At 28.4% G+C, this 15,395-nt stretch overlaps 2 protein-coding genes across 7 annotated transcripts in view; one reads left to right on the top strand and one right to left on the bottom strand.

Annotated features, from left to right (window-relative positions):
* The window catches only part of swm (Zinc finger protein swm), a gene marked incomplete in the record, with an annotated part of 40,152 nt that extends 30,839 nt beyond the window's left edge, over positions 1 to 9,313 (bottom strand). For 5 of the 6 annotated variants that reach the window (XM_067048554.1, XM_067048577.1, XM_067048563.1 and 2 more), the window contains 6 exon segments: positions 2,437 to 2,582; positions 2,902 to 3,080; positions 3,449 to 3,559; positions 7,711 to 7,904; positions 8,030 to 8,148; positions 9,113 to 9,313. In XM_067048554.1, coding sequence (XP_066904655.1) covers positions 2,437 to 2,582; positions 2,902 to 3,080; positions 3,449 to 3,559; positions 7,711 to 7,904; positions 8,030 to 8,148; positions 9,113 to 9,171 — 808 coding nt within the window. 6 annotated transcript variants of the gene reach the window in all.
* Positions 9,314 to 9,365: 52 nt separating this feature from the next.
* The window catches only part of Patr-1 (Protein associated with topo II related - 1), a gene marked incomplete in the record, with an annotated part of 24,868 nt that continues 18,838 nt past the window's right edge, over positions 9,366 to 15,395 (top strand). The window contains 3 exon segments of the mRNA XM_014423714.3: positions 9,366 to 9,502; positions 9,682 to 9,772; positions 14,655 to 14,752. Coding sequence (XP_014279200.3) covers positions 9,464 to 9,502; positions 9,682 to 9,772; positions 14,655 to 14,752 — 228 coding nt within the window.

Raw genomic sequence — 15,395 nt, 5'->3', positions numbered from 1 at the left:
TGCCTGTTTCTGATTGCCTAGCAACCCGCCTGAGATTAAGAGTCTTTTTATATTATAAAAGTTAAATAAAATTCTATTATCTATTTGATATTAAAGTTCTTAATTAGAACCCAAATGATCTTTTATATTTAAAAAAAAGTTAATAAAACGAGCAAAAATTCTTTTTATTTTATTTTTAATATTTTCAAATTATTACAATATATATACTTGCCACTTGTTCGTAACCATGACAAAAGGCTTATCTCTGAAAGCTGCTAGATCCAACTAGAACCTTCTTGCGACGATTTAAAAACTGACAAACAGAACTTATCTTCAACATATTCCCAAATAGTTAATTTATTAAAAAAGTAACAATGTTTAATTTTTTTTCTACCATAGTTTATGTTCTTTAATAATTTTTAAATCATTTGTCATCACCTTTTTATTTCTTTTTAAATTCTTATTTTTACTCTTGCATGTAACTAGTAATGAATTCTTCACCTTCTGGTAGTTTAGTCTACTTTTCAACGTTTAGTCAACTTTCACATTTACTTTTACTTTTACTTCACATGTTTCTATTAACTTATTACACTTATCATTATCATCACCTATATTGTTAACATTCTAACACAATTTTTCACTTATTTCTACACTTTATTACCTATTTTTAATGTTTATATGTACTTCTTTTTACATCTCACCTTGTACTTATTTTATTTTGTAAACTTTCACTTCCGATTTTTAAATTACCTTATTTCACTTTATACTATTCATGTTACTCCTATTATCAGTGTAGATAAATGATTATTTTGACAATATATATAAACTACAGTTGTTATCATTGTCTAATTATTTTTCTTATTTATTTCTTTGTATTTTTACTCTTTATTTACTTCTACTTGTTATTGTCACTTCTTTTACAATCATTGTTATTATATCCTATATTGTATTAACTACTCTAACTATATTTTCTTCAGTATATACTCGTATTATTAGTAACGATATGTATCATTCAAATTTTACTTAGTTATTCCTAAATTAGAAAATTATAGTAGTTATTATTATTATCATATTTCTGTATCTTTCTCTTATTTTTTCATTTTTCGTCATATCTTTAAGACTACTTCCTGTATACGCGACGTATTTGAAATAGAAATATAGCCGTTAAATGGCTGACCACCTCCCCTCCACACTTCCGCTTTATTGTCGCCTTCTGTTCAACCTTTCGCTTTGAACAGCCCTGATGAAGCCCTGCAAATTGGGGCGAAACGTTGGACATTAAAATAGTTTTAAACTATTTGTTCTTTTTTGGACCGCAACCCTGACCATCTTCTTATATTTAAATTTTTACGGTCAACTATATATACATATAGATAAATACTTTGCAGTTCCTACAGATAAATGAATAAAAAATAAAACATTTGAATTCTAAATCCTCTCAATGTATCATAGAAATCATAAAAACTGTATTATGTTATGAAAAGACGTTTGGTATCAGGTGGTGAAGTTCCCATCATGGAATTGAACAGTTGGACAGCTTTTATACATGAAGTTCGGCATCCTCATAGGTTTTTTTTACAAAATTTTGCTAATCATGGGGAAGTAGAACATGCTAAAAGGAATAAGTTACTGCTATAACCATCTAATAAAATGGGAAGAAGTGAGTGGGAGTTGGCAATATTTCAACATGTACCATTCCAAGACATAAGGAATATTAAAATAACATAATAGTTTTATTACCTTATATTCATAGAGAATATAAGAGTAGAAAAAGGAGAAAGACAAGAAACAGGAAAAAGAAAAGTAATCAATTGTCATAAATACTACTGAGGTTAGAAATTCAAAACCAGCAACATAATATATGAAAACTTAAAGAGAAAAATGAGGTAACTCGATTTTTTTTTATTTTTGCATAAATGATTAAAAGAAAAACAAGCTTCAACTCAAATTTGCTGTTGCAAAATAGACATTACCAAGATAAAATTTGGTTTTCTGTATATTTAGGAATCATTATTTTTTTTTCTCCTAATACTATAAACACCATTCCTTTATTCCAATTCTAAGTGACCTTCCTTTTTTGTAGAGTTATCTTATAATGATCTTCAAGAAAAAGTATGGACCTAACAATGATCGCAACTCAATGATAAGGTAATATATCTGTATTTAAGAGAAAAAAAAACCTAAAAATAAATTTATATTACATTATAACTTAAAAGTTTGGAAGGCAAAGAGGGAAAACTCTAGAAGAAATGAGGAACCTTGCCAGGGATAGGAATGCATGGAACCGATGGTTGGAAGCACCCCCACGCTGAAAGGCATATGGGTGGAAGAAAAAGAAGTAATTTAAAAGTACTAACTCAAAGAAAAAAAAAAAAAAGCTAAACTTATTTTAATACAATTTACAAAATCCTAGCTTATTTTTCAATAAAAAATTATTTAAAAAGTAGATCTATTTACCTATTGAAGGGTATTTGATGGATACTGGGCTACGTGATCTGGAACGGGAACGAGGTGGAGATCTGTTCCTGTATCTAGTTCTTCGATTCCCAACTGGAGATCGTGATTTTGAATATCTCCGTACAGGTGATTTAGAATGAGTATGACTAAAAATAAATTTTAATTAATCATAAAATAAAAGGATCATAGAAAAAATTTCTCTCAGTAGCAATGAATAAAACTATCAACTTCTATTAATCTATTTAACTTATATTTATACCTTAAATATTTATATTAATGGAATTCGACTAAGGTAAAATTCAGTTGGAATAACATGATTAATTTTAAAGGAAATAAAAGAATCAAATTGAAATAAATAACTGGTAAGGAAGTGGTTCAGATTCAGGACTGGATCTAATTTTATTGATACTGATGCTACTAAATTCATAGAGTACGAGGGGGAAAAAAAATGATATTAAAACTTACCGCCTATCACGATCATATCTTCCCCTGGAAGGTGGACTTTTATTCCTCCAAGCTCGGGCACGATCCCTCTCACGTGATCTCGATCTACGTCTATCAAACGATCTAGAACGTGACCTACGATTTCTTTCAGGGGTTGCCGATGAACCTCGTCTACGTCTCCTGCTTCTATCCTCTTTGTCCTAGATAAGTAGTATTATAACTATTTTAAAGGATTAAAGAGACAGAATAGTTGTGAATATACTTATAAAAAAAATATAACAATTGTTATTGCTAAGAAATAGAATATTATTTACTACTCATATACTGATATTTCTTCTATGAAAAATAAAATCTGAGTGTCAGTCAGTTCATGCAGACAGCAGTAAAAGATAAAATCAAAAATATATAAATATATTTTTTTATTCCTAAAGATTAATGTAATAATAGAAAATCAATATATCATATGTTTAATTATCTCCTATAGCCCATGAAATATTTAATAATAATTCTTTAAGTCAATTAGTTTTTATCTTGATTATTCAAGTTTTATTTTTCTTATAATACTTACTGAATCAGCTTTTCTACCATGTCGGTCAAAATCTTTTCTCCCTGTAGCTGTTGCTAATATAGCACAGCCTAAACTAGAGGAGTTTTGAGCACTAACCAATATTGCAGCACTCTGAAATTTTAATTCAGCACATTTTAAGCCAACAAACATTACATTACATGAACCAATAATTAAACAACAAATAATGTATAAAACCATTATAATTATACCATAAAAAACAAAACAAATAAAAGCCATGCATCACAAACAAAGATATAGAAGAAATTGTTAGATACTAATGAATAGATATAGATATAGCAAGGTAAGATTGGTATATACAAATACATAGTGAGTAACCTGTTAGATTTCAAATAATCGAAGATTTTTAAAATAATAAAAACTTTATAAGTACTTAAATATCAAGTATATATATTACTTCACAGTAGTGATAAATAAATAAAATCTAACTTTACAAAAAGCAGAACTAAAATCTAACTTTACAAAAAGCAGAACTAAAATCTAACTTTACAAAAAGCAGAACTAAAATCTAACTTTACAAAAAGCAGAACTAAAGGTTCTCTCTTTTAGAACAATTACTATTTTTAAATTAATTAATTAATGCACAAAACTCTTCAAAATAAAACCATTGGAACTGAAAACATAAGACATTTCTGTAATGAAATCCCTTTGAAAGACTTAGGACTACTTAACGTGATAAATTATAATTTACAGTTAAACCTTAATCATTGCAAAATTGTCCAAAACCTCAATTTTGGCCATTAATCTGTGAGAAAGACATCAACATTGTTATACTATGCAAGCATTATAGAGACATCAATGGTTCTTGGATGAAGGACACTAAGGATCAAGTAGCTATTTACATCAGAAGGGATCATTTCACTAAGGAAGTACAACTAACTCAAGGAAAAGGATTTGTATGTGTCAATAGGAGACACATCTACATTTTTAGTGTCTACACAATACGGAGTGCATCACATGAAGAATTTAAGTTTCTACTTGAAAGGATGGTGCAGCAATTGTGACAGTATCTTGCCTTGGTCATCGCAGGATAGTATAACGCATGGGCTATAGCATGGGGAAGATAAGATACAGGAGTGGTTATAGTCTTACTGCTGAGCTTGATGTCGTTCTCCTCAACAATTGCTCAACTACTACATTCTCAACTTAATGAACAAAAACTTCAGTAAAATACAGGAACACCAATATTAATAAATAAAGTATATCAACAATTTGTTACTCATAAATCCTTAGCACTAACTAATAAAATATACATCAAAGAAATAAAAACAACAATATTTATGTTATATGTATTCAGAAAATTTATACCTGAAGCAATTAATTAATGAAATCTTGTATAATAAAAAAGATAATAAATCATATGTCTGAAATGTTAAGACGACTTCAAAAATTTTATGCTGCAGAAGATCGTAAGAACAACAGAATGGAAGGAGAAACTGCCGACTCTTCACAAATTACTAGATGTCCGAATGGTCCCACACTTTATCAGGAGAAGATATATTAAATTTCTGGACTCATTGAAACATCAACCTAACCCTCTATTCCAAAAATTGCAACCAGCGCCCTCATCAGTGTAATGGCAACAGACAGCATTATAGACACTTTAGCAGTAGTAATCTGTATATATTGTAAATACTCCTCGAATTAGGCCTAGTTTTTAAGCTTATTAACTCATTCTAATGCCTGAATACCATCTAATATTACATACTTTTACTCAAGTTATGAAACTTAAACATTCAATCACTACATTCCTGTTTTAAAATGAAACCAAGTTTCAGATAAAAACAAAACCGCACTACACAGGCTATGTTTCCCCTCTTAAAATGCATTTGCAGTGGAAGAGATAATTATAGTTACCAACCCACTGTATATTGAACCCTTTAGATTCAAGGGCTTAGAAGAAAAAAAAAGCTATGTTAAATACAAAACTACATTTAAAAAAAAATGTCCGAACAATGGTGAATAATATTAAAAATTAAATATCTAAATCTACTAAACATAACCGAAAAAATCAAATGAAGACAAACATTTAAATGTAAAACAATAACGGATATTTATGAAAATATTAATAAAAATAATGCATAACAGAATCAGAAATTGACAAAAAAACAGAAGAAAAATTTTGATAAAGAACATGTCCAGATTAACTAATAAAATTAAGAAAACTTTTAAAACTAATGATTGGAATGAAGTAAAACTCAAAAATGTATAACCATGTATAACCACCAAACATGAAAAAATTAAAGTATATATATTTAACAACCTTAGCATAACATAGCATTAAACCTCGCTACAAATTTGATTTTAACAACTCCCAAATTCTATTTAAAAGAGTAAAGTAGAAAAAGAAAAATATTAGAGGTGACACCCTATAAAACAAAAATATTAAACAGTAAGAGAGAGAGAAATACTTTATTCATCCATGCTGCCCAAATACATCGGGTTGCTACATTACACAGCATACTAATCAATCTGTGATCGGACATATATAAATTAAATAGTTTTACATGATACAATAAAAAGAAAGAAGACTTTTTTCTCCCACACAAAACTGATTAAAAAAATCTGAACAAAACATTCACAAATATGATATCTAATGAAATATGTATTAGATGTGGTGATAAGATAAAGAAAAACAAATGACAGAACAATCTAATCCCTTAGCACTGCTCAGTGAAACAGGGATCAGGGATGTTCAGGTATCAGAGAGGTTCTCTTTAACTTCTTTTTCAACCTTTAAAAGTCATTTTAAAAACAGACTAAGTCATTATAGAGGAATAATTGTATAAGAAAATCTAGTGCTATCAGTAAAATGATAAAAACCTCAAAATAAATGTACAAGGTAAACATATAAATTAGGCAAATTAGATGGTTTATTGTAACTTTTAACAATGTATTCTGTAGTAGAATTTTTAATATATTTAATTAGAATAATGTAATAGCTGTGAAAGATCGGATAAAACCTTGAAAGTTGAGGTGGCAAATGTTTATACAAGAATTTTAATAATTAAAAAAAATAAAAAATCAACAGATTTTCTAAAAGGATTAAATAGATCAATTTTCTTCTTTTCAATGTATTATTAGAATAAGACCTTCATTATAGCGAGGGTCCAATGTATAATAAAACTAGGCAGTTATCTATCATGGTATTATTGTCAATTAAAAAATCTCAAAAGGCGTTTAAAAAATGTGCAAAATTAAAAAAAATCAATATTAATTTCATAACCTCAAGTGATTATTAACTTCAGAATAAAAGTAAAAAAGCCCCCTTAATATTCGACAAAAATAAATGCAATTAGAATGGAAATGGCACAATTCACCTTTATTTGATTAAATAAGATAGCTTAGTAAGAAAGTTTTATAAGCTGAAATAATTAAAACAGAAAGAAGAAATACACAACTTTTTTTTCTTCTTTAACTCCTATGAAAAAACATAGGTCTTAAGCCAATTACAATATGATTAAATAAGAAATTAATGGTTAATAATTCGGGATCAGCAATCAGTATATCAAAGGAACATTGTTTTATCTTTAATTTAAATAGCAGCAGGAATCAACACAATATTTGGCTAAGAGAATATGGTTTCTGTTACAGTAGAAATGGTCAAACAGTCAATAATTTTAGTTTTGATATTTTAAACAATTATTTTTATCAACTCTTAATTTAGGATCATAAATACATTTTTCTACAATAAAATACAATTTTTAAAATATTAGTTTACCTGATTTGACAAAAATTTGAACATCACACTTTTTCACACATAGCATGCAAGGTAAAATTAAATTAAATTAAACCAATCAGATTAAAAGAAAAGAATGAAGAAATTTTAACTATCCAATAGTACTGAAGGAAGAAAATAAACTATTATGTGTTAAAAATATTAAAAAGAATTCATAAAATATGAAAAATATTAGCTAAAATAAAAGAATGCTAATGAAGAATTCACAGAATAACATTTCATTCATAATAGAGTTAGATTAAAAATACAAATGATAATTTAATCAACATTGATGTGCTTTATCAAAATGAACTGACTGGCACTATCTCCTTAGCCTTAAAATATTTTTAAATGAATTTTATTTTACTCCATACATATCTCTAAATAATAAAGTTTAATAATGTAAACATTTACAAAACTCAGCTATAAGGGAAAACATTGTAACTTCCACAAAGATAACAAATTATATAAAAGTTAAGCACTCTTGCAATTAAAAAAAAATAATAATAATAAATACATTACATACTGGTTCCTTTGTAGTTTTCTTTTCTGCTTCTTCGTGTGGAGTTGGAGCAGAATATGTATCTCTTAACTCAAACTCGGAACTTGCAATATTTTTAATAGGAATAGAAGCTTGAACTTGAACAGGAGCAGGTTCAGCTGTATCATACTTCTGAGTTTCCAAAGTCCGAAACAACAAATTAACAAATCCTTGCGTTTCTGTAAAACAAAGAAAATGTCAATATTAAAATCAAAACAATTACTATAAAAGTGGGTAAACATTTTTTTGACATTGAAACACTTTAACTATTTAATAAACACAGGGAAAATAATAATTTACAGACCTTTTTGTAGAAAAACTTCCAACTGACCAATCATACTGGTCCTCAACTCTTCAACAGGTTTATCTTTCTTCACTAGAGCATAGACATACTTAGCGAGAGCTGCAGGGTCAGCATCACATCTAGTAAAAATAAGCAAATAGATATAAGTTAGTTTAAATATGTTGGGTGAATGAATTATTGATAAAATAAATATTAAATTAGAATAAAAAAAATTTAAGATTTAATTATTGGAATATGATAAGACAAAACATTAACAGGCAAAAATTAATCACCAATATTAATACTGGAGCATCAATAAAAACAGAAATATCACTTTTATGATACTCAAAATAGATATACCAAATCTATATATAAAAATTTTGACAAGCAGGGGGGATTTCATTAAGCAGGAGACAGATGCTAATTATTTTCCACACTTTTAATATTATTACAACTAAATGGAGATTATATTTTGAAGAATAAAAGTTTAAATCATAAAAATAAAACCCTAAAAGATTAAACAACTTTTATCAAGAAAACAATCTTATAGCCACACAAGGAGCATAATAAAACGTTATTTGACAATGGAAATGTTAAACCTGAATATAAAAATAGATCATAAACCATACCTGAATGGTGGTGTAAATTAGATCACTTCAGTAAAAGGAATAATACTCTTAATTTTATAATATAATATTCAACAATGCACATCTAATTACAAACTTTTTTAATTTTTAACCTTTAAATGAACATGTAGTCTTAAATGTTCGACTTAAAGGATTCCATTCTGAACTAAATCAATTACAATTGTAACAAATTCTACACAAGAAAGTTATAAGTTAAGAACTAAAACTATAGAAGAGAACCAATAGGTTAATTAATCTTTTTTAAACCTATATATTAATTGAAAACCAAAGATCAATAAATAATAAGGTTAAAAATACATCTTAAAGAAATATAGATTTCATAAGAGAAAAGAAAAAAGAAAACCATTACAAATATTTGTTACATGTTAAATGTATTAAAAATCGTAACTATTAATGCCTATTATGTTTGCCTAATGTAGCTAAGTTGGTAAATAATCTAGCAGATTGCCCTACTTACAGAGGTTCCAACCTCGCCGTGAGCCAAGATTTAAAACTTTCTGGATCATCAATTATCATTATGAAGAAAAAGAAAACGGAAGAATAGAAAGAAATCTTTCCAACAAATGCCGATAACTAACTCGTTTAACAAGAAAAACCAAACTACTAACAGCCAAAGGTCACTTCTAGAACATAGCCACTACCAAACGAATCAGCCTTGTTTGTATCCAATGGCTCCTGGATATAAAATGTGCCCTCCCCCCCTTCATTCGATCACCTGGTATCCGAGTTAGAGGCCTGTTAAGTAACAGGTACCATGTTAAGGTTAGGGGGATGAAAATTTAATAACAAATATTATAATTTTAAAGATATGGCCGAATCTTTCTTCGGTTTTGATACTTCTTTAGAGGTGAGCTGATAATAGTAAAATTAAATATAAATTCCGTTTTTACCAAAAGTTATATTACACTTGCATTTACAAAGTGTTCATTTAGCTTGTTTTCTGTATATTTTGTTTAACTATCAATGTTTACTATTATTTTCGCGATTAATCTGTTGATATTTGCTAATATGTTATTCTGTGATCAGGGTGATACTTTAGATGAGGGTATTATATCTGATGATGATGAAGACTATGATGCACTTAATGATGAGACCTTTGGAGGTGATGCTGTTTTGGGTTAGTAATAATGTTATTTCTCCTATTAAATTAAGATTGCAATTGATTTAAGGGCTATAAGTGCTTTGCAATTTGTAGAATTCTATGAAGCTTTGTTCATTGAGGTTTCATTATGTTATGTTCAGGTTTATTATTACCAAGTTATCTGTCATTTTCCTAAAGTTTCTAAGTGTTATTACACAATTGGCATCAACAGACTTTACTCTTTAGTATTAATGTTGACTTTATTCTAGCTAAATCAAAAGTAAACATTTCAATATCTAAAGTGATTGTTTGGAATCATATTAAGTTAAGTTTGTAATTAATTTGTGTGGAATAAAATGCTTTGGATAAGAATGTTTAGTAGTATAGAATCCAGCAAGCTCTTTAATAATTTGAAAAGAGCAGTAGGCTGACCATGCAGTGGATGTAAGATGCAACTAAAAAATCCTCTTAAGCTTCCCAATTGGAAGTATTAGGCATTACTGGATGGAAATAAAAGTTCAGAAATAGAGAGTAATGGATCAACATTGTTTAGAAAACCCTGGTTCACCTCAGGCTATAGTGGCACAAAGTTAGCAGTAATATTAAAGTCAGAAATTAAATAGACAACGTTATGTTAGTGAACTTATTAATCTTCAATTTTAATTATGAGGCACTTGTCAAAGTGCTTAAATCTAATGAAATACTCCAATTCAATATGTAGTTACAGTATATATTTAAATTTTCTGAATTGTTAGGTATGATTTTGGTACCACCCTAGACGAAGGTCACTATGTTCAAGTCTTGTTGGTTATATCTTCCAGTCTCATACATTAAATAAATTATGAATAGTTGGCAGTGCTATATAAATGTATGATGATATGAAATAATATAAAATATCCACACTCTCAGGTTTAGTGCTGAACCGACACATGGTATTGTGTGGATTTTGCAACATATAGAAAACTGGTTATTTGTAAACATCCTTGTATTAAAAGTTTCTTTCTAGCTTGTGTGCAGTACTTTCAGTCTGTTCTGAAAGAATTAAGAGTGAATGATAAAAAATGCCCATTTTTTTATTATTATTCATTTGCTTACAACTATTTCTGAAGAATAATTTGAAGTTATTAGTTAGAGATACTATTGAGGTAAAGTGGTGAATTAATTGATCTGTTTCAGAAGTTACACCACTAAGCTTGTTTAATTTGTCCATTTGAATAAAATAAGTTTTTGTATTTTTTACCATGTGTGCCGTGTCAGGTTAACCTGGGGTGAGTTCATATTATATTTTCTACTTTGACCTATCGTAAAGGAAAAAAGAAAATAAATGTTGCTCTCTGGTCTTGGTAGTAGTTAAGAGACAATCAAAGAAGTCTATAATCCCATTTTCAAGTTTAACATCTATTATTAAAGATTGTGAATTTCTCTTTACTTTTGGTCTTAAGAAACCATCTGGCCTTGCCTTGAAACTTTATCGCTTTGTTATGTGTCTCATTCAAATCCATAACAAGTGATATTGTATTACATAAGTAAATAAACTAGGAAAATGTTAAAATTAATCAAGTGATTGATCATGTTTTATTGTTATTATTCACTATTAATTATTACTTTTTTTTAACTCATAGTTGTGTAGTATTCTACCAAAAGTATAGGTTTTTTGTTTTTAAACTTAAGTTAATCATGTTTTTACATATTTTTCATTGGCTTGAAATATAGATGTGTAAAATTCTCAATTAATAGAATAAATTTAGGTAGTTAAGAAAATGTGGAAAGTTGAGCTATAGTGAGGCTGCTCCATTGTACAAAATGGTGGTCAATTAAAAAAAAAAAAAAAATCAGTTTTGAGTTTATAACTTTGTTACCATCTCTTACAGCTTTTGTGGTCATAGCTACTGTTATAAGAGTCAATTTTTTTTTTTTTTTTTTTAATGAAAAATTTTGTTATTCTCTGGAAAACATTTTTTGAGAAGACTTACTCTGACTTCCTACTCTGAGTTGAAATTAGTCCTCACTTGTTTCTGAACAAATATTTTAATATTATTCATTGTATCAATACTTTCTTGTTCTAAATTTTGCAAATTAGCCATTCAGTTAGCAGATTGACCAGTAGTTTTCAGAAAAGTACTCATACTATTATTTTTTGTTGCAAAATTTAAACATTTATCTTTTGGAAACGTATGAAAGAAATATAAAATAGAACAGGTTACCGAAATTTACTTACAATTCTATATTTCTTAATCATTTATTCAATGCTAAATTGCTATAGTATCAATACTGTAAATTCAAGGTCAAACTCGTTTTAAAACAGACCTTTATTTATGATTTTTTTTGTCCTCGTTCATTACATCTACATCTATATGTAACATATATATATATATATATATTTTTTTTTTTTAATCTTTGACTGTCCTATATTACTACTCTTATTGCAGGAAGGGTTTTTCCAACCGAGGAAAAATATTTTTCTTCTTATCTCCTTAAGTTAATTATCAAATTCTTTCATAATTAGTCTTTATCCATTTATTAACAACTATCTGATATTAAAGACCACTTAATTGAGCATTTATTTACCGAGTTTAATCAAAATTTTTTGATCGGTCTTTGAGAAAATCCTTAACAAGTGTAAAATCAATTATATATGAAGTAGCACTTACAGGTTGGTTAATTTTAACAAGAATTGCTTCAACATCTCAAGCATACATCTGCCCTAAATATATAACATCAGCTTTGTACAACATTGTGTTTTGACCTGGGCTGTTCACACACATATCATTTTGATAGGCTTGATTATTTAGATTCTGCAGATCTGAAAATGTGTACTTATGTTGAAAACTCGAATTCTAAATTTTTCACAATTGAATTTCTTTTCCTTATTATATATTCTATTTACAAGTAAGCAAAAGTAATAAAGCAAACTGTTAAATGTAATGTTTTCATGTTTGAAATGAAATAAAAAAATTATTTTATTTTTGGACATATGTCCCCTAAAAATTAATACATGGTTCACACATTATGATTATTTGTATGGTGAACATTTAAAAGTTTCCAGTGAGCAAAGTGAAATTACATTGATATCTTAGCTTAACTACTATTTATAATGGTAATCAATATATGCCTATTTATATTGTTCAGAATGATGTGGAGGTTTGGTCATGTAATAAGTGAAGGAATAGGTGTTGTGTAAAGGAGAGAATGGATGAGCATTGGCGAATGGAGAGATGGGAAGAGAATTCCATTAGAAGGTTGCATGTGTGATGAAGGATTTGCTGAAGGAGGCGGTTCTGTATGAGGGCATATATTAATCATCGGTTGGGATCTGGTGTTTAATAAATGGATGGATGAAAGAAAAGTGAGGATATAGGTAGGTTTTTTGATTTTAAGAACTTGGAATAGGAAAACACCTAGGAGATATTGCATTTGGGAGGTTGAGTATACCAACTGGATACATGAAAGCGTCTTGGAAAGCCATTGATAAATCTTACAAAGCAATTCATAACTCTCTTCACTCTCAACTCTAGAGCAGCAGGTAGTAGACCAAGGGGCCATAGTCAAAATGGGGGAAAATGAGGGAGGATACTAGGAGCTGACGGGTATTCTGAGGAATGGAATCACGGAATTTTAGGAATTGTTGAGTACAGTTATGGATTTGCGTGTGATTTGGAAATATGAATATTCCAGGAAAGGTATTGGTCGAAAGTGATTCCAAGGTTTTTTATTGTAGGATAGAAGTGAATCTGTTGGTTGTTGAGGAAGAGTAAGGGATAGCAAGGGAGGGAATAAAAGAGGCACTTGGAACCAATAAGAATGGACTCGGTTTTATCAGCATTAAAGTTCAAATTGTGTAACGCCCATGCATTAATGCTATCAATATCTTCTTGTATCTTTTGGATGGCCTCAAGCATCTCGGAGGGATGATAGTATAGATAAATTTGGAGATCGTCAGTGTATAAGTGGTATTGTGAGTGGTGAATGGAATCAGGGAGATCATTAATATAAATGGAGAAAAGGGTTGGTGAAAGTGAGGACCCCTGAGGAACACCTCATGTCAGAAGGAGATTTTTTCAGAATAATGACTGTTTGGGAATGATGAGACAGGAAGGAGAGGAAGCACTTTAGGACACTATTTGACATGGAAAGGTTTTGAAGTTTATTGAGGAGGATCTTAGGGTTAACTGTGTGCAGTGCTTTCGAAAAATCAAAAAGAACTAATATTAAAATTTGATGTTTGTCTATGGAGAATCAGAGGTCTTGGAGTTGTTGAGAGTTGAGAGTGAAAACCGGATTGGAAAGGCTTTAGGAGAGAGTTTATGTTTATAGATTTATTTTAATTTATTAAAAAACTGTTATTAGTAAGAGGTTTGTAAGTTGTAGTAATAAAAAAAAAGTTGATTATAATTAGTAAATTTAGCCTTAAGAAAAGTAAAATAAATTCCTTTATCATTATTTTATTGATACGTATTCTATGCATTTATTTACTCACTATGTTTCTTTTATAAATTTCATTCCTTAAAGGTATTACCATTATTTCAGTGTTTACTATAATCTGAATGGTATGATAAGGAAATAAAAATAGGTCCAATTTGTAGAAATAAGGAAAAAAAAAAAAATGTAAAATTTTACATACAGTTTTACCTAGTTATATAACTGAAAATTTCATAAAAGATTCAAATAGTGTTTCTTGTTATTGAAAAAAAAAAGAGGCAGAACAGGTTATGTACAAATTCTGGGACTAAAAACAAAAAAAAAAAAAAAATTGAAACTGATTGAATATTATGTTTAACAAAGTGTAAAACTTTAAATATGGTTTCTAAAAAAGAACTATTTTTGATTTATGCCCTTTCAGCCTGGATGTGTGATATTTGTATGCAATAAATGCTATTATATATTACCATGATATATATATTTTTTTAATTTTATCTAGCAGGAGATTGGGAGCAGGATCATGAAAAGTTGGCTGAAATAACTGAACTTTCTAGGCATCATCCAAATGTGAATCATCATCAAAATATTATTAATGAGGTCAGTTTTTTCTGATAGTGTTTTAACATGTAGTAATATGTAATTATCTATTCAAATAATCTTTGATAGATTTTTAACTTCAATATACGGATGATTTGTAAACAATTGGCAATTTTCAAGTTCACCATTTCAGTAAAATGGTTTCCGAGGATCACTATACATTTATATTGGTTATAATATTATAACCATTATATATATATAATGTGTCTGTAAACCAAAAACCTACATTGGATTAAAAATTATTTAATTAAAATATAAATATAGGATTATCAAGGTGGTCAGTGATGATAAGTACACTCCATTGACTCCACATCAGAATACTTAATTGTAGTAACTTAATAGAAATATGTCATTTTTCGTCTTTAATTAGTATAATTTTTTAGGTTTTTTATTTTGTTTGCATTGGATTCAGCTTAGGAAAGAAACATGCACCTTTTGTACTAAAATAAATATTTCATTAAAAAAGCCAAATTTTTCCTCTTTTCTGCTCTGGAAAACATTCTTTCGCCAAAGGAATTTTTATAGACTCTTTAGGTTCTTTATTTTCATAATAAAGGATATGTTTTTACAAAGTTTCACAATAAAACCAAATTTGTTTATACATGTGTATAAAATATAATATATATTGTTATATTATACATGT

This window comes from Halyomorpha halys, unplaced genomic scaffold (assembly GCF_000696795.3).
Source record: "Halyomorpha halys isolate HHAL.00 unplaced genomic scaffold, Hhal_1.1 Scaffold435.1, whole genome shotgun sequence".
NCBI classification, from domain to species: Eukaryota; Metazoa; Arthropoda; class Insecta; order Hemiptera; family Pentatomidae; genus Halyomorpha; species Halyomorpha halys.
This window is presented reverse-complemented; position numbering and strand designations above follow the sequence as displayed.